The sequence below is a fragment of the Nestor notabilis genome, unplaced genomic scaffold (genome assembly GCF_000696875.1).
Source record: "Nestor notabilis isolate BGI_N333 unplaced genomic scaffold, ASM69687v1 scaffold851, whole genome shotgun sequence".
NCBI lineage: Eukaryota > Metazoa > Chordata > Aves > Psittaciformes > Psittacidae > Nestor > Nestor notabilis.
In genome coordinates, this window is record NW_009913177.1 from 5,134 (window position 1) to 25,861 (window position 20,728).

The following is a 20,728-nucleotide window of genomic DNA, read 5'->3' on the forward strand; positions in this document are numbered from 1 at the left end:
CATCCCTTCCCTCCAGCGTATCAACCGAGCCACATAGCTTATTGTTGTCAGCAAACTTGCTGAGGGCACACTCAATCCCACATTCATCCAAATTTCCACTTAGTCCATGAAAAGAAATTTTGATAGGGCTAATCAGAATTCATCTAATCTTTACAAATTTTTTAAAACAATCATCATTCTTAGTGACTGAAATCTTAATAAAGAAGAAATCTGGGGTTTGGTGGTTCTTCACCTCTATAATTCAAATTTTGATTTAAATGGAATGCATTTAAACATCAGTGCCCAAGATGTTGAAATGTTCTGCAACAATGCTATGAAGGCAATATTCTGATAAGAAATTCAGAAATGTCATCCAATAATTACATTCTTTTGTAGTATTTAACAACTATATTATAAATGGATTTTGCTGTTCTGATGCTTTGAAAATAGCAGACTGGAAACTGGTGCAGTTTTTCTTGACCTTCAGCTCCTCTAGGAAGATTCATAGTGTTTGTCTAAGTTAGCAAGCACTTCTAATCTCACGTGTATTATGTCACCCCAAGAATATGCATATGTCTGCCTATATACTGTATGAGGACCCCAGGTTACTTGGGGTATTGGCCAGGTCATCCCATGGGGTGATGAAACCCATTCTTTTTTGATACCATTATGATATTGCTGAGTAGCCCTTAAACAAAACCTACTGTGAGCTTCACATTTCATCAGCCATTTCTGCAGTATGTATAAATGCCGATAAACTTGTGGGTACAAAACGGACCAGTCAGACGATATATGAAATACCATTCAGTAGACTGAATTCTGTTTGATGTATATGACACTCCAGTGCAAAGTAACACCAAAGAGGGGGAAACCACCCCAGGAAAGCAGTCGTACTGAGTGGGATCTTAAGCTGTGCTAGATAAGAAACTCATCATGAGCTTCCAACATAATGCTTTACTAAGGAAGTTGATACAATCCTGGGATATTTATTTTTCTGTATTTAGTACAGTGAGTGTATTTAGGTCAAGGACACTGACCTTGGATTGTGGTGGGTATTTTGGGTACACACATATTAGTATAAGTGTTGAAAAATTAGAGATTTATTTAGAGATCTTCAGTTACTTAAATGATGATGCTATACAGTGGCACATAGTGAAAGAAATAGCAAGAACTATACATTCAGGATATCAGTATATAAAGAAGAGTGCTAGGAGGTAATCTGATTACAATGTATGCCACTGGAAGAATCAGTGGGTATAAATGTGTACTTTGAGTCCCATGGGAAGATATAACAAGAATCAGTAAATTACAAGCATATAAATAAAAAAAAGCATAAATATTAACAATATTAACTAGGCAGCACTAGTCCAGCCAGAGAAATTGTATGTTAAATTCTTTGTCTTTGGGTGTTAAATTCCTATATTGGGATTTCTGTTTTAGCTATTATAAAATGTTTTCAGTACAAAGATAATTAAGCAAAATTTAAAGGATAATCAAGTGAGACATAACGGTTAATGCCATAGTGAATGTCAGGCTAGATAGCCTTAAAGCCAAGGACTTGTTCTGTTTTTAATCTAGAAATAGAATAATCTTATTAAATTAGTATTTACTATTTCACATTCATGTGACTGCAAAGCTGCATCTGCCTGTGAATAAAGTCCCTGCTGTGCTGTCACAAATACATGGGGAGTTGTGAAACTGTACTGGTTTTTACCACCTCATCTCAGGAGAATTTAAATATTGTTATGTTTTAATTGCTGATACCCTCTTTAAACATTCTTATAAAATCACACAGGAAATCTGTAATAAACCCCTTGCTCTATCAAAAGCATTTCCAAAATGCTGTGGCAGTATTTCCTCACTGATTTCCTAAGTGAACAGTTTAAATACTTACTGTAAATCAGGAAAGATTCTCTGAAATGAATGGAGCATCACTAGATTACACAGGATATGGAATTAATTCCCAAGTTTGCAGCTATATGTTTAAAATACAAACGCAGGTTCAGACTCTACATGCTAAATAATGTTTCAAAAATAGATCTGCAATAATCACAGACTGGGGTTTTTTTGGTGAAACAAAACTGAGTGATCATTTTAGCTCATTACTGTATATGCAAACAGAACTTTCTTACACAAAGAAATACAAAGGGCAGAATAGAATGACAGTGTTTAAGTAATTAAAGTCTCCCTATAATTCTATGATAATGACACATATTCCTCATTATCTGTTAAACTGCAGTGGCACTATTCCATTGAAATCATTACTACACAGCTACACTAAATGTCTCTACAATGCAATTATCTCTCATCTATGTTGAACTCTTCATCATTGTCACATTCTAACCTGAATTAAAATATATAAATCAACCTTTCACTTCAAATTCATCTTTGTTTTTTAAAGCACCATTCATCTTGTTCTTAAGGGCTAAATCCTTCTTTCCAGCAAGTAATCCAATAGGATTATTTGCATGAGTAAGATGGATGATATTTCAGACAACTGCGTGCCAGGATATCCTGTCTCAGAGTCTCAAAGATTTTCACTGAAACTGTGTCATTAGTGTGTCAGTGAAATCAGTTTTAATCCCAAGCTCAGCCTTAATGACAACAAACATAAAAACATGCAAGGTGAAGTACTGGTTTAGAAACACAAGTACAAAGATTTCCTAGAACACGGTTATCTTCACACCGTTCTGTTGTAAAAGAGAAATAATTCCCCCCCTCCTTAGCAGGTGGACATATCGTGTGGTTTTCTGATTTGCAGACAATGTATAATCCTCAGCATAACCAAGGAATCTGGGGATGGGTAGACAAGAGCCAGCTCCTGAACTCCTGAAGACATAAACTGACCTTGCACTGTAAGAGAGAACCCCTGAAGCTGTACTTGCTGAGCCCACCTTTCACACTCAGTTCAAAATGCTGCAGATGAAACTGGGTGCTGCTCTGGTGTTCCTCTGTTTCCAGGCAAAGAAATCAATATTGCACACTGATGCTGTCACCCTACTGCATTGCAGGGCCTCGTAAACACCAGTTATTGTGAGAAGGGTACTGGGGAACATCTCCAGTGTGGCTGGTACCGCTGCTCTCTCTGCCATATGGCTCAGGGTCCTTGCATTTTTCTGTCATGAATGATGAAGCTGTTTTCACAATTTAATGATGCAACAAGGGATTTGGATAGGGGTTTTGGCTGATAAAAGGGGGCCTCAGATGTGTGACAAAAATTAATAATGTATCCTAGCCCTTATTATACGGGATTAGATGGCGGGAGGTCGGCTTTTACATATTAATGCTTCATGAAGGGCTTATAATAGGATTTTGTATGAAGGGCACACAGACGCACATCCCCCTCCTCCCTTGTACACATATGAATGAAAATGACCTCTTTTATCACGTTCTAAAAAAGCCAAATAAAGCTGCTATATTACGGCTTCTGGCCACAGACTATTACTAAAGAGGATCTCTCATGAAGCACGTTCAAACTGAGACTGGCACTTGGGAATAAAGGCTTCTCTCTAATGTCAAAGGTAGCTTATGCTATCTACTTTGCTGGGCAGCTGAGTTCATCAACCACTCTGATATTCATGGCATAATCCCAGCTTTGTTAGCCCTATGTCATTTTAACCAAATTAAAGACCCAATTCAGAAAAAACCCACTACATTCTGTCTATCATTTCGGAAGCCATAAACTGTCAAGATGAGCATTCCACAGGAATATGTCTACAGTAGAGGGGTCATCAGAGTCATCAGCAAATTAGCCTATACTAGAGACAAGTCAGAATGATGATAAATGTCACAGAATAGCTGAAGAGTGTCTGCTCACACTGGGTTTATTTTTACTTAGTCCATATCAAATACATAAGCAAAAATAATCAGCAGTAAACATAAAAAATCATAAACGTAAATCCTCAGTTGTAATCAGTATCACTGCAGACTAAACTTGAGTAAAGTCAACATTATCAGGAGTTTTAGAGGAGATGAACAAGTGACACGTAGGTCCATACTTAGCAAACATCAGTATAGGTAATGTAAATATCCCACGTGAGGGGCTACTCACAGTTTGCAGTCGGGGACGTTATGTATGCAGGAACATGCTGAAAAATGCAAAAGACACTCATGTTATATTGCTGAGGAAAAAGAATCTTTCCACAAGCCAGGAAGAGCACCGATTACAGTTACAGATATTGGAAGCAAGTAAGCCATCTTTAATGGTGTTAAACTTTGAGTTGCCAAGCTCAAGGAAGAACATTATAGGCTAAAATATTCTTTTCTCTGTTACTGTGAAGCACCTGTATAACTCTCAGTTGACAAATTTGGATGTTTGGAATTATTTGGGTATAGGACAGTGGTAATCCTCAAGATAACTAAATTCAGACAACTGCATTTACTTTCAATGAGCTATTTCATAGAATCACAGAATGGTTTGAGTTGGAAGGGACCTTAAAGCGCATCCAGTTCCAAGCCCCTCCCACAGGCAGGGACACTTTCTACTAGAGCAGGTTGCTCCAAGCCCCTGTGTCCAACCTGGCCTTGAACACTGCCAGGGATGGGGCAGCCACAGCTTCTCTGGGCACCCTGTGCCAGCGCCTCAGCACCCTCACAGGGAAGAACTTCTTCCCAATGTCTAATCTAAATCTCCCCTCTATCAGTTTAAAGCCATTCCCCCTTGTCCTGTCCCTACATGAACAACATATCCTGTACTGTCCCACTAATTGGAAATGGCAAGGTGGGAATTACTGTTCAGAACTTTCAGTTAATCCACTATTAAAGTAATATACATGATGGAGCCCTGATTTGTTTCAATTAATCTGAGTTGAATTTTCTCAGATTTTTCCATTTTCAAACATCTACCTTTTTATTGGGATGAGAAAAAAGCCCTTGCCATTTAAATTTTAGGGGAGAGAACAGTTTCATGCTAAGTGTTAGGCAGCTGAACCTCAATGGCAGGAAGACCAGTGTCCAGAAAAGCTTGTGAAAAGCTCATCTACAGCTTTCTTGTCATCCCCTTTAGGCACTGAAATCTGTTCTAAGGTCTCCCCAGAGCCTTCTCTTCTCCAGGCTGAACAAGCCCAGCTCTCTCAGCCTGGCTCCAGAGCAGAGCTGCTCCAGCCCTCACAGCATCCCTGTGGCCTCCTCTCGTCTTGCTCAAGGACTAAAGAAAAAAAATTTAGAACTTGTCCCTCTTTGTTCGGATATAACTAACTAGAGTAGGATAATGTCTGAAATTTGGATTTATTTTTGCATTCCATCCTCCATACCCAAATCCTTTGAAATGGGTATCTGTAGAAAATTTGCTATGCAGTTTACATAAAATTACACCAGATGCTTTCAGATCAAGCTGATAAAGAAACTTATTATTTCTTGAGATTATATCATCCAGATACATCAATACTGTCAAATAACTTTGCTTCCAGTACTGTCCCAGCTCCCAAGCTTCCATGTAATCCCTACTGCATGTGTGAGATCTCACAACCGGAGCCCCTTTCTGAGGGAAAAAGACTAATCCTCTCTGAAACAAAACCCACATACGCTTCTGACATTGCTAATTCCAGGCACTCTATCCAACAGGTATCCTTAATTGTTTCTACCTAATTTGGTATTTCACCTCAATACAATATGTAGGCTGGATTTCATGCAATGAAATGCTGTTTAGGCTGGCTGCATAAAGACACTAATGTCACAGTCACTGCTCTGAAGGAATCTGCATTGGCTCTGAGCAGTTCAGATACAATCAGCTGTAACACGTGGGCCATACATCAGAAAACACTCCACATGTCAGTGCAGACATAGCTTGTGAGTCCAACACAGTGCAGGTGTCCTCCCAGCCAGCACCTCAAAACATTTTAAAGTTAAAACCACTGATGATTTCTTTGATCAGTATATTATATATCTCTAAATCAACAGAGACAGCTGAATCACAGCCTAAGCCCTGGAATTTGGTAAAGTAATTTGAATGAGAGGGTCTTGGTTTGAAACATGATCTAGCAGATGACATATTTAAAGATCAAGCCACCGCAAAGCTAATGATCTAAAAGGAACAAGTATCAGAGTTTTATCTAGACATATATAGATATTATCATGGATATAATGAGTTATAAAACAAAACCCTGGGTTTGAGAGATTCTCCAGCTGAATTCAAACAGGAGATAGGGAGGGATTGGTAGGGTGACCAAATGAGTAAAGAATAAAGGAAGGAGACAAGGTGGAGAGGGCCTGGCTCGCTTAGTGTTGCAAAGGAAAGAACAATAAGATTGCTACTGGGGTAAGCTTCAGAGATGAAACCCACTAAAATAATACAGCATGGGTACAAGATACCTGCCAGATGTTAGAAGCAACAAGCTGGAAAGGCCTCCAGAATAAGTAGGGCAAGTGCTAATTACTTCTGAGATGAAGCCTGATCTGCTTATGAAAGGATGATGTAATGTGCTTGCTGGTAAGAGCAACGATCAGAATTTAATGACCCAGGGGTATTTTACACTCAGGATCAATTGCAATGATGATGTCATCCAACAGTGTCCACGTTCTTCATCGAATACACACTGACATACCAAAAACGGGTCTGTGAACAGGCAGTCTGAAAACTTTTTAGGGTCTGTGTTTGACCTGTGTGAGTCAGTGGCATCAGTGGGACTTGGAGAAGGAAGAAGCGGTGTTACTGATACACATTGACTTAGTGTCTGCATGGCATTTCACTCTGGTGCTAGATCTAGCCCTTGTATGGTCCATTTTGCTAAAAGACTTGTGCATATTTTTGGATTCCTTTATCATCAAAGCTGGCAGATCAAACCACAGCAAATTCTGGTCATCAAAATGTTCATGTTCTATATCAAAGTCTTAGAAAGCCTCATCCCATCTGATACACTTTGTAAGAAGGGAAGGGTTATTGGGCTGCTCAGCCCCTGATATTTCTATATATTCAGTCACTGCACAACTCAAAGGAAAAATAAGTTAAAAAGGATGATCACAAGTTGCCATTGCTAGCAACATTTGCAGAAGGAAGGATTCTGAAACACTGCGGCATGCCTACAGGCATTCCAGCTTGCTCCTGCCCTGTTTCTCCCTAGACTTTATGTTTTACTCAGAAAACCAAGCATTTAATGCAGAATTCAGCCTTGCAGTTCCTCTAAGACAAGAAATTCTACGTGTTGTATAAAAATGGGATAGAATCAGTTCTATTTTGTGGTGTTGGCCTTTTGCAGGAAGAGGTGTGTCAAAGATGAATGATAGTAGAGAGAGTCAAAGAGAATAAATTTTAGAAATCTTGAGCTGACAGAACAGTCTAAAAAGTCACTTTGCATGACCTGTGTTCAGCAGCTCACTGCTGCTCCTGCCCTGGGACTCCACCAAACAAGCACTGCTCAAGAACGAACACCAAAGGGTGGGCGAGACCCAGTTTATTTTTTAGATATATTTGATAAGTTGAGGTACTTCATATGCTTTAGAGCAGACATAGCATTTGGTTTCCATAATAGTTTCATTTTCACAAAGTTGGACCAATTATTTAGAGAACAGAGACATAGGTAATTGTGGAATTTGCCAATTATATTCAAAAATCACATAAATAGAAATACATGTGATTCAGACAGCTGAGGAACAGCCTCCTTCCCATATACAAGCAAGGGATTTTCACTTCCAGCCACCGGGGTGAGAGGATGCTTCCAAGCAGGACCCTTTACATTCAGATCTCATATGCGTAAGCCAATGCGTCAGCCATCTGGCATTCAACATGTGGTGTTCATCTGTGCTCCCTCTGCTCTCAGCTCACTTTTTGAGCTGGCACTTCTTCCAGCTGAGTTACAATATCTGTAATGCACTTCTATGCAGAATGCTCATGCAACATGAATTCCCAGGAAAAGGTAGATGAGAACAGTGGGGCTGCACAGATGCAGATTAGAAATCCAGAGATGAAAATAAATACTTTTTTTTTTCTCTCTCTCTTTAGTTTGTCCCCAAAGAGAAAAATGAGCCAGCTGGCTTGAAATCCAAAAAGATGAATTCCCTCTCCAACCTCATTCCATTCTAAGCATTTTTCCTGAACTGTCAGAGTCATTTCCTTCCTCTGCTCCCATACTAAACATATCTTAGTCAAATATGATTTTGCTATTATTACTACTTGTGTTACAGGAGGACTAAGTCACAGCTCATGACCTTCATATAATGCCAACGTCAGTAAAACACTGAGGATCAGTGTTAGATTCTGTCTTTCAGATCCAAGTCTACTGAGTCTAGAAATAGAAATAGATAAGCAAAGCATAATTCTTTGTTTCAGGGCTGCTTCTGGTCACTTACGAGGACCAGGATTTACCTTTTTTACCTCTCCTAGACATACTACTATTTCATTTATTCATTTGGCTTCTTCTGTGTATATATGTGTGTGTGTATATACATGTATGTATATAAATGTATATATAACAAAAACCTCAACTGTGTGTATATGTATATATGTATACAGTTTCTGATTTTGAGTCAGAAAGGGATTTTGCCCCAAGTCTAGGGCTGGTGAAGGTATGTCAGGGCATTTCAGTGCCAGGGCCAAGAATGATGGCCCTATCATTGGCTTCTCCTGCCCTGTCACTGTGGCATACTGTGGTTTTCCCAGTTTACCTGCAACCTGCTCAGGTTCTTCATCTGTGCCATGGCATTAAAACATGTTAAAAACTTGGGGGTTGGACTAGATGACCTTTGAATGTCTCTTTGAACCCAAATTATTCTATGATTCCATGTTTTATGCGGTTTGGAGCGTGCCTAGCATGAAATGGATGTTCAGGGATACCTCTGAACGAAAGTTCAACAGCACAGCTACGTGATTTCCCAGTCTGAGCTCAACCCAAAGGACACCACGGAGCAAGTCTTGGCTCACTCTGTAAGAGACGTGAATGCTAGTGGTGTTGGTGCTCAAGGTGTGAAGCCTTTTCCTCAAGCCCATGTCACTGTAGAAAGCAAGACTGAAGAAATGCATTGTCAGCTGCAAGAAATACAACTAGGGAACCCCCCATACTGTCAGTTTGCCATGGAAACATAAGGATCTTAAAGAAAAACATGGTTTCTAACCCACTGTTGGAACTCATATTGTAGCAAAATTGAGCAAATGAGAATTGTTTGGAAGCAGAACAGAAACACAACAGATCATAAAATCACTAGTTTCATAAACATAAGAAAAAGTAAGCACAAAAAAAGAACGATGCCATTTGTGAGGTTGACATGTGGGTCAGTAAAATGCTTAGAAATGACTTAGAAGCAATTAGAATGTTCCATTTCCAGATTAAATATACTTGAACGTAAGCAGCATTCAAATATATTTTGGTTTATTGTAGCTCAAAATCATTCTTCTTTGATCTAAATCATAATAAATGCAGTTAGCTGAGATATTAAATATAAAGGTAAGTTTGGACAAAAGCCAGAACTATATCACAATACACTGTTAGGAAGAGGAGTTTAGTATTTATGGAGGTGAAATAAGTAACAAAACAAAAAAAGCGTGAGGGAGAAATACTGATTCTATTTGTGGATGTGCACTGAGATGCAAAGTAAATGTAGGAAGACTTATTTGCTCTTGACTATGATTTATAGAGGAAACTGATTCAGTTATAGCTGTGTACTAAAATCATGGTGCTGCTTTTAATGTGCATTCAAGAAAAAGGATAAAAAAGCCATTTCTTACAAGACTGTAATTGAACTCTAATTTATTCTACACTTAAATACATAGATTTTCTTCTGGGGAGAATTGATCTATTTTTGAGAAGGCTGTTCCTACAAAGCATAGTTCTGAGAGACAACTGACTTACAAGTGACATTGTAGAATTATTTCCTCATCTGCTCCTCAATGTAATTAAATATTCACTGATACTTGTGAGTCTAAATACAGGCAAGAATTTCATTTGGGAGATGCATGTCTCTGATGATTCCTTAAATTACATTTTCCTTCCTCTTCTAGAAGGAGCAGACTCAAGGAAACAGTTTCTCTTTAATGAACATGAGAACAAAAGCAATTCTGGGAAACACAGCTTTCAGTTATGGCAAACAAAAGCTGATTTCAGATACAGAATTGAAAAACCGGAGCAATTTTCCTTGAAGAAATTTGAACAATTTGCAAATCTCATCCTCCTAAAGAAATGACATTTTTCAATATTCCATCTTAGCATAATTTTAAAAGGAATAGTGATTTAGAAAGAGTTGCCCTGATTCACACTAGCTAAGAATCTGCTCCAGAAAGCCTATGCAAAACCACAAATTTAAAACCATATTGCTGCAGTAGGCATTTAGCTGCATAGCTATTCAGTAAAGAAAGAGGAAAGGCTGCAAACCAAACAGTCCTTCCTTTTTACAAGCAAAGAAGGATTTTCCTGATGGACCTTTAGAACAGTTAGAGTCTATTGCTCTTCAAAAATTGCTAACAGGAACATCTCACTTTTTAAAAGAAATGGTTAAAATCACAAGCAAAACTCCTATGACTCCCAAACTCTTCTCATTAATAAATTCTCATTAATAAATAAAGATGAAAGGAAATGAAACCCAAGACACAATTGTGATTTATGTGAGCACATTAAGCCATAAAGAAATGAACTACATGTACTTCTGGATTAGAAACTTACACATAAGGAAGTTAAGACTAAAGGCAGAGTTCAGGCCAAAATAGTTCACACAGTGCAGAACCAACACATGCACCAGTAAAGGTACTGAACATGCTGCCAAGCAGAGCCAGAACTGTGCTGCACAGCTAGCTACATGCTTTTTAGCATGAGGTGGAGATCACAGGAAACACAATGACGAGACCAGATTTAGAGCTATTGAACAAAGCTTCCTTACTGTGCCAAGGTGGTTTTTTTTCTGCTGCCCTTTAATATTTGTCATATAGAAGTGGAGTATACTCAGTTAGCTATTTAAAGATACAGATCTTTAATTCTAAATAATTCTAAAGAATTCTGTAAATCTAAAGAAAGGATGTGAAACAGATGTCTTTGAGGAGAATTTTTGCCTTGAAACTTACCAATGCTTTCTGCCCCTTTAGCCTGAGGTCTGTTTCTCACTAACTTATGGCACTGTACCTATTTCTGAAGAATGCATGCTAAGGTTAAAGGTTGTTGTCAAATCATTTCCCCATCAGATACTGTGATGTCAGATGTTAAGACATCTCCAGGGTTTATCTTAGCATTACATAGTCTTGTATAAAGAAAGTGGCCGGTCATTATACTGGCTTCATCCCTTTCCATAGTTCCATTGAAAGCAAAATGGGGGAAAAAAATATTATTTCGACAATGAATGAACATAAAAATGGTATAATAATGCTGGAAAAAAGGCTTTCTCCTAAAAGGGGCAGATATAAATTGAATCAAGTTAAAATTCAGTTAAAGCAGCAGAATTTTGCAAATGGATCATCACTTCACACATTTATTTTGACCTTGTAATGTGCTTTATTGGAAGCAATTCCTAGGATGCCCTTGGAAGCAAAATCAGCAATATTCAATGAGTAGCCTCTGAAAAAACAGCAGAAAGAATGATCTGTTTTCTATGGATATGTCTTTCCAAATCAATTTACTCTTGTGTCTAAGAAAATCCCAGCTCTGTTTGAAAGTCTTCCTGCTGCTTTGGTATTTATAAAAGCAGATTTTCTACAGCTTTATAAGGAATGAATGCATGGTGCCACTATCTTACAATTAAAGCACTAATGAGATTCTCTTTTTCTCGGCCTCCTGTTTAAGCAAACCATTTTAAGACCTGGTTCCTAATTTCTCTAGAGGGTGGGTGGTGAATTCAATCAGATTTGCTTGAAACAGATATGAAAATGAAAGAGTTGGGATTTATGGGGTGAATAAGATGTATACCTGTGATCGCATAAGATGTATTTCCTTAGGAAATAAGGCTAAATAGATGCTTATGTCCATGTTTGGTCTGGGTCTTCTTAGACAGGTTTTAGACTAGATGGAAGTAGACACTAATCCAGTCCAGCATTTAGTATATTCCCTACTTAAAGAACATATATTTAAATACATCTACATTGATATGTGAACATATGTGGAGCAAGTCAGTTGGAACAACACTGAAGTTACTTCCTTGCCTTTTGTTTCCCCACACCCACAGAGTATTTGGTGCTGCTATACTGCTGACATCGTCCCTCAACATGCTCATACCGTCTGCGGCCAGGGTGCACTACGGATGCGTCATCTTTGTGAGGATCTTGCAGGGCCTTGTAGAGGTAAGGAGAAATCACAAAATAACCAGGAAAAGAGACAGATGTTTGTTAGCCTTTAACTAGCAACCATGGCTTTGGCAGGGGAAATAAAAAAGGCTTTTAGTTTATTACTGATTTCAGTGTAACAGGTTTCAATGTATGGATTACAGCTATTTGATTTTCCTTCATCTATAAAATGTATATCAAAGTTGTCTCTTGCTAAGAAGCTGGTGAGGGATGTATTTAGCAGTGAAGTTTCACTGAAATCCTGTACTGCATAGGGCTTATACTGGCAGCTATTTGCTGCCCAGCCTCCCAAATTAAATCTGTAATAAGGAACTAAGCTTCTATCATAGCCCCTGAGCACACTCTTGTTGGAATGAATGAGAGATTTAACATAATTTAAAAGAGAAAAAAATTGAGCCTGCCTTCTAAATTTTTGTTTTCTTGTTTCTTTACTGAAAGACAGATTTTTAGGCCTGGTTCTTTGCAACTCAGGGTGCACACTTCCACTGTATAACCTGAATTTAACTCGTGCCCTTTATTGTATAAAAAGACTCCAAAAGAGGGCGCAGAATGTGCTTGAAAGTTAGGTAACTGTCAATCAAGTTCTTAAAGTATAAATGTGGATGCAATTCTGAAAAGTGATCTGTGAGGAGAAGAGGTGAGCTTGTCTGAAAAGAGAGGGACAGAAGCAAGTGGATAATTACAAAACAGAATAGAAACATTTCTGTGATACTGTTCAAAGGAATTGTGAATACAAACCATCTCAAACAGGAACATTCAAGAATGTTTATAATAAAACATGGCAATCTTAAGATCATGTCTTTTCTTCTTTTTTTTTAAAAAAAGAAGGCAAAAAGACTGAAACAAACATGAAATTTGGCATAGAATCTTCTTTCAAACCAGAAGAATGTATTTTACAATGATTGCACATTGAGACTGATAAGCTCAACATTTATAACAACCTCAACATTTGCAAAAACTTATTAGTTTATTCTACTTTTTGCATGGGAAACAACCCATCAGATTAAGAGAAAAGTGACTGTAACTATGACTATAACTATGCATTCATCAGAGTTATTCTTAAGCAGGAGTTCTGTGGAAAATTGCTGTACATTCCATATTACATTTTCTATTTTATCAATACTGCAGGATGGAATGATGTTATTTATTTAACTGTTGGGGTTTTTTTTTCTATTATTAAGTTAAAAGCTGGTTTGAAGAGATATCTAAAAAGTAACTGGTTTAAAATCAAACCAACTAACATCATTCAATTATTTGCTTTAAGCACTCAAGAAGGCTCATTAGAGACAAAGAGAGTGAAAAACTTCTCTCTAAACATTCTATTTTAAAGTTCTCATGGATCTTGCTTTTTAGTTTTAAAGCAATGGAATAGTAATCCATATTTCCTAAATTATACTTAAAACGTTAGATGAAAAAAAGTTGGAAGGCCACCAAAACTGAAGGTGGGAGAAATCAGCCCAGCATTCGAAAGACTCCACAGGGTCTGTGCTTTCATCCTTCCTTCTTGTGCATTAAGATTCTTTTTAATTCTTCTTAATTCTTTCTTGGAAGGGGGAGAGGGAGGAAATGAAATAATTGTGGTTTATATGTTTCATAAAGCCTCTTGAATGCTTTGGAGTGAGACACAAACCCCATTTCAACTTGAATAGAAATCACAGTTTTTCTATGGCTGTGCTCAGACCTTTCTATAGGAACGCAAAGCATTATCAGCTTCTTGTTTCTAGCAATTAAAAACCATAATCATGCAAAGACAGTGAAGTAAGTGCTTGATGAGCATTAGCTGACATCTGGCACCCATTCCCCAGGGGGTCACCTACCCTGCCTGCCACGGGATTTGGAGCAAGTGGGCCCCGCCATTAGAAAGAAGTAGGTTAGCAACCACCTCCTTTTGTGGTAAGTACCTTTCTATCCTTGACTTTCTTTCACTAGTAATGTAAAACTACTTTGAGACTGGTTTTTTCTCCTTTTTCATCCACACATATCTTGTTTTGCAGGTTCCTACGCAGGAGCTGTTATTGCAATGCCTTTAGCTGGAATTCTGGTGCAATATACTGGGTGGTCTTCTGTGTTCTATGTGTATGGTATGTGGTTTTGCTCATCTCACTCTGATATTGTATGACCTTATTCTACCCTTCCTAAAAATGTAAAAGCTACTGGTAAGAGGCCAAAAAAAGAGAAGTGGGTCCATAAAGCTAAAAATACAGCTGAGAGAAAAGAACAGGGAAAGAACGGTATTTAAAGAAGACAGTAGGAAAGCAACATTATTAAAGAAGAAGACAAGGCCGTCCATGGTGAAAGCTTTGTCACGTCTAGCACAAGTAGTGCAAACTACTATACAGATCTATGCAATCTCTGATCATGTAAAGTTGCCCTCTCATGTACACAACTCTAAGTTTAGAGTACTTGCCCTATCTCATGTCCTGATTTTTATCTGAAGACCTACATAATTTTATTCACACTAGTTGTGCTACCTTAACTTACACCAAGAGAAAAGAATGTCCCAAAGGAGTTCATTCTACAGTGTAAAACTGATGTGAATTAGGGGGAAACCTTAAAGAAATTTAATAAACTTCTCAAGAAGTGCATTGCTATATTGAAAACAATGCCATAAACTTGTATTTTGCAGGTAAAAAATTTAGTGCAGTCATCAAGCAACCGTGTCTTAAAGCAGAATGGGACTTCATTTCCAGGCTGGTGAAATGAAATGGAAGCTGGGTCATTGCATTGCATTGTACAAATGGATTCTAAAATATCAGTGAATATTCACTTACAGTGAAATCATTCTCAAATAAAAGAAGGAAATGTTCCCTGTGCTCCAGCTCTGCACACTTTGCACAGATTGTGTTTGCAGGACCCAACTTTCTTTTAGAATGACTCAGTAGAGGAGCAGTAACAACAATTGACACTGAAATTTGTTATACTTATTCACATATGATAGATTTAATTTTTTTTCCTTGTTCACTGCTTTACTGTTCATTTCTTTTTAAAGTCTTTCTTTCCATTTCAAAGGGAGCTTTGGTATAGTTTGGTACATGTTTTGGCTTTTGGTTTCATATGAGAGTCCTGCAATGCATCCTACAATCACAGATGAAGAAAGGAGATACATAGAAGAAAGCATTGGAGAGAGTGCCAATCTTCTAGGTGCAATGGAAGTAAGAATATTACTCTCACACTTGATTCCTATCAGATAGTAATAGAACTCCCTAAAACCACATAGAAAGACAAAAAAAAAAACCAAACCAAAAAACACCCTTCTTCTTTAAGGCAGAATATAATGTCTCAAACAATTGATTTTCTGGGGGGTAGGGAGATCTCAAATCTACTGATGGATTTCTGGGTGAATATTGCTTCTGAACAAACACAATACAGTTTCCAGTTCTTCCAGCAGATCACTCATGTAATTTCTGACTGGTTTTCTACTGCAAAGTATAAAAAAGAGTTACAGTTGCATTTGAAATCGCAGCTTCATTGAGACTTTTCAAGCTGCTAATTTCCTTCCTATATAATCCTTTCTGGAAGTTTTCTTCTTCCTGAAAGTAAACTGGAGGAAAAGCCTTACTCAGTGTCTCCTGAAGTCCTCAGAACATCTGACAAAGCAAATCCTGTCTATTCTCTGTTTCATTTGCAAGAAAAACTGCAAATTGCACTCGTCATTATGCTTTCTAATTGGTCAGAACATTGGTTCTTGATTGAATTCAGGAGTAAACCACTTTTCTTAAAAAGCTTTGATCCAGACTAAATAGGGAACTAGAAATACTACATTTCTTTAATAGCTGACATTTTTAGGAGTTCTCGAGGAAGTGTCTGGGTTGCTAACAGCATTCGGCAGTGTTCATGGTTTCTTACACCTGTAAGTGCTTTTCAAAATGTGATGTGAAATGAGATAATTCAAAGGATGTACATATAACTCTAAATTTGGCTGGATAATATCTGCCTATTTTTTATTGTTGCTTTTTTAAATTCTGGAAGTGTTTGTATCAATAGTTCAGTTACTTCTAAAATATTTAGGCTGAAATTCTTCCATAGGATCAGGTTAGCTTTTCTGGCTGGCTTCTCATTAATACAGGCACCGCTAATCTTTAGCCCTTACTTAAGTGTAATTTAATAGGCATACAAGTTATTGCATATATCCATTGATGGGCTGGTTTTCTGGGAAGAAAAGCCAGTATTCAAATCAATAGTAGACTAAATTCTGCCCGGAACCTTGCTGAAGTGGTTTTCAAACACTCATCTGGGTCTGGATCCTGTATCAACGCAGATGGACAAAACCCTGGGCTCATGGAGAGGTGCTGGGACTCAGCAGGACTGTAGTTCCGTCCATCTGTCTTTTCTCATTAATTATGCAATTAATGTTAAAAATATAATAAAATAAACAAAAAATACCTTGACCAAGCAGTTTCGTCTGAGACTTGATAGAAAAAAATAATTATTCAGAATATTTTTATTAATATGTAAATGAAAAAAACATGCTTAAAATAAGTCTGGATGAAATTGTGGGCTTGCAGTGTAAAATCTGACTGTTGCTTTAGACACAACAACACTGGTTTTTAAGGACATATTATCATTTTGGACTTAGTATGTCCATGTTTACGTGATGGAGCTAATGGCACTTACATGAGGGTGGTGACTCAGCAAAGTATCACTGAGTTTCTCCACTTGTGTATTTTGTAGTAAGTTTTACTTGCTTGTGTTTTTAAATTAAATCATGATCATCCAAATGTGGATGCATGTCCTTCGTAATCATTGAAGTCATATGGATTCAAATATATAGAGCTGTGCACATATGATTTTACTGCAGTATAGATAAAAATACCAAATAGGAAAAGGGAAGACAGATGGTTGATAATGATAAAATGGTGACTGGATCCCCGCTTCTATGTTTCAGAAATACAAAACTCCATGGAGAAAATTTTTTACATCTATGCCAGTCTATGCAATAATTGTTGCAAACTTCTGTAGAAGCTGGACTTTTTACTTGCTGCTTATTAGCCAGCCTGCTTACTTTGAGGAAGTGTTTGGATTTGAAATAAGCAAGGTATGTAAAAAATAATGTAAAGCTAAGTCAGTATCAGAGCTACTTCTGTGGTATGTAATAGCAGGTGGAAAGAAAAGTGTTCTGCATCTTTATCATGGGTTCACAAGCCTCACATTTATATCTCCCAGATATTGTTCACTTGAGCAGCACATAGAAGTGCAGAAACACTTGCAAAGTGTTTCTTTGCCAGAAACAATGGCAAAGGATTGGATAGGAGAAGGTGAAAGCAGGGTGAGATTAAGTGCTGATCTGCCTGGGGTCATGTTGCAACCAGGTCTTCAGTTAAGTGCTTGAAACCTGATCGTGCATGGGTATTAGAAAGGTATGGAGAGAGCTTCTGTCCCTGACACCCTAGGGCATGTAGGATCCCACCAAAGCTATAAAGAAAGCATTGACAGTGATTTAGTTTTTCCAGGTGCCTTTCACAAAGCAGGACCACCCAGTTTTAGGAAGAATAGTAGTTTTTCATCTTACTGTATGTCCCTTTAATGTGGTGAGAACTGCTCCCCGTTTTTCACTTAGGAAATGAAAGAGATGCTGGCAAAATATGAGGCATAGGGAGGATCTAAGGTTCCACGTAATTCATATGAATTTTGGATCAGACTTGTAATGTCAATATGGATACATGCAAACGGGCCTTCAGAGTGTATACTAAGCTTTCTACTGATACAGATTTCCTGCTTGTGAAAGTGCTGGGGGCTTGTGCTTTTGAGAGACCTGTATTGTTTTGCTATTGTTCCTTCAGGTATTGTCACCCTCAATCAAGGTGTGACAACAGGATGAATAGTTTCCGAAGTTTTGCTGTATTATGGAGTAATGTCATCCTGCATTTAAAGATAGGCTTCTATATTCTATTAAGAATATATTATATTCTAGTCTATATTCTTAACATTTCTATTAAGAAACTTTGCCGTGCTTGAAACATCATCTGTTATGCATGCAATAGGAATGGTCATGTTCTATAGGATTCTTCTGATCATTTTGTTCTAGAGGATTTTTCTTGGAGTGTATTCAAAGAAATGTGGAGCTTAGTAAACAACAAAAGCAAGTCAGTTTTAGATATGGATGCTCAGGTATGAACAGTTAGCATTTAATAAGGAACACCTCAAAGGAGTAACTGCAATACTGTAGTTACCTCCTTAGTTAATACCTGTATTACTGGGAGAAATATCTACTACCATGAAGTTAGGGGTCACAACACTGCTGCTACTTGTATAAACTGAAGTGAAATAACACCGTTTCACAACTTTAACTGAAGACTAGAGAAAACTTACGTTCTTTTTGTTCTCAGGGATTCTACCTGTTTGTAACTCAAGTCAGACACCAGGCCAGCTGACAGACTGTTCAGACAGGAATTATGCAAACCTCCCTGTGCTTAAGTACTCTTTCAGATATACACAATAATCAGAATTCCCTATTAGAATAAAATGCCACATGTACTAAACAAAGGTGGTTCTGCTGACAGGAGATAGGAGGTGGCAGTTTATGTCATTCTTTTGGATAACCTATCCTGCTTTGAAAGAAGGGTCTTCCAATGTGTTATTATAGCTTGGAACAGTCATCACAAACTAACTATGTCTCACTTAGCTAGTATGTGTTGAATATTGTCAATGGATATTTAGCATGTTCTCTTTTACTATGTATAGAGTTTCTCAGAGATATCTTTTGCCCACATGAAATTTGAAGGTTGAGGGATGGTCAGAAATCAAAGGCAAAAGGCCATGGTGTATGTGAGGATGATCCACAAGGAACCTACCAAGACATGTTAGGTTTGTGGGCAATGTTGCACCAAACACATCACCAACAGAAATGTGGCCATTCAGTTCAACACAGTTGATCATTGATTTTCCAAAAAGAAAGGGCAGAGGGTCTGTAAGTCAGGGGAAAAGCCATTATTTTAAATACAAACTGTGAAAACAATCTATAAACAAAAAGTTTCATGGCATCAGAGGTTCTCAAAGACTCTGTCCTTCACAAAATACAACTGCAACTTAAGGTCACTGGTTTTGTTCACTTAATAAACCAAGTTAAGGATTTTGGTTTAGCCTGAAATTGAAAAGAAAAAATCATTAGTTGCTGACTGCTTTGGAAAATGATCGATATTTTCTTACAGTTTATACTTTGCTAATTCTAATGATTATTTTAGGTGGGTATCTTATCTGCTGTGCCGCATTTAGTGATGACAATTATTGTTCCTATTGGAGGACAAATTGCAGACTTTTTGAGAAGCAAACAGATTCTTTCAACCACTACTGTGAGGAAGATAATGAACTGTGGAGGTAAGCCTTCTTATTTGCTTACAAAGCTTCTCATACAGATTTAATGTCCATATAGTATGCTGTATACAGAAACAAACTGCATGGGTTTATGTACTTATGAGGCAATACTTTGTGCATTTGTTGTGCATTATAGATGTGGTTACCAAATAAAAGTAAACACCGTTGTTCCTATTCCCAGTTCCAATATTGATGTCTGGCATTTGAAAAAGCATTTAGACTCTTAAAGAAACAGATGAGATTTTGGCAGGTCATTTGCTTGCCCTTAGCTCCTCATCTAAACACCCTCTGCACTAAGGGAGCCCAGACTGCCACCTGAGATTCCACCCCCGACTTCTGAGAGGTTAAAGTCCCATGAGGTGAATCCTGGCTGTGATAAGGGCAGTTCAGGTGTATATTCCTATCAGGGCTAGCTGGAAGGACACAAGCAAATCACAAGTACTTCTGTTCATCTCCAAAATGACAGGAAGTAACAACAAATTAGTATACAAAGAACAAAATAATGATTGAGATAGCAAGACCATGTAATTTTTAGGGATGAAAGAAAAACCTGATTATATTCCACTCTGAGCTAATGTTTTGCCTCTGTCTTCCTATGAAATATTACCATATCTTGAGGCCTGCAATATTTGAGAGGGAATTAAATCTGGTGCTTGTTTTTCTTTATGAATTCCCCAGGTTTTGGTATGGAAGCAACTCTTCTTCTCGTGGTGGGATACTCTCACAGTAAAGGAGTGGCTATTTCATTCTTAGTGCTTGCTGTAGGCTTTAGTGGATTTGCCATATCTGGTAAGATTGTATTGCTGTTATTAGTAAATTATTTTACCTTAGGAGATAGAACATCTAATTTGGTTTTTACCTACTGATAATAATTTAAACAAACCACAGAATTCCAAATGACACTACTTATGATCGTTACAAAGGAAAGTACAATCAGTACCACATCTTTTACATTAGATTATTGTTGTTCAAAAACATCAATCTTTTCCATATTCATTGCAGCTAATGAGATTGCCTTTTCATTGAAGAGCTAATATACACCATAGATATGAAATCAAGCATGTAACATAAATGGATTGATATTATAGAATGCTACTTAAATGTAAACATTTTTGTTTAAATATAGGCCTTTTACTTTTTTTGCCATTGCATATTGGTTAATGCTTTGTTAGTGTTGCATTATTCTATTACTTTGGGGCTTAAGTACTAGCATTTTTTTTGCTGATTTAAAATTAATCTCTTGCCCTT

General features: G+C 37.6%; 1 protein-coding gene across 1 annotated transcript in view; it reads left to right on the forward strand.

The window, feature by feature from the left end:
- The window catches only part of SLC17A6 (solute carrier family 17 (vesicular glutamate transporter), member 6), a gene marked incomplete at its 5' end in the record, with an annotated part of 28,531 nt that overhangs the window by 5,078 nt on the left and 2,725 nt on the right, over positions 1 to 20,728 (forward strand). Inside the window, 7 exons of the mRNA XM_010023049.1 lie at positions 12,052 to 12,166; positions 13,975 to 14,062; positions 14,164 to 14,250; positions 15,179 to 15,321; positions 17,055 to 17,204; positions 19,351 to 19,483; positions 20,159 to 20,269. Coding sequence (XP_010021351.1) covers positions 12,052 to 12,166; positions 13,975 to 14,062; positions 14,164 to 14,250; positions 15,179 to 15,321; positions 17,055 to 17,204; positions 19,351 to 19,483; positions 20,159 to 20,269 — 827 coding nt within the window. The remainder of the gene's footprint in view (positions 1 to 12,051; positions 12,167 to 13,974; positions 14,063 to 14,163; positions 14,251 to 15,178; positions 15,322 to 17,054; positions 17,205 to 19,350; positions 19,484 to 20,158; positions 20,270 to 20,728) is intronic.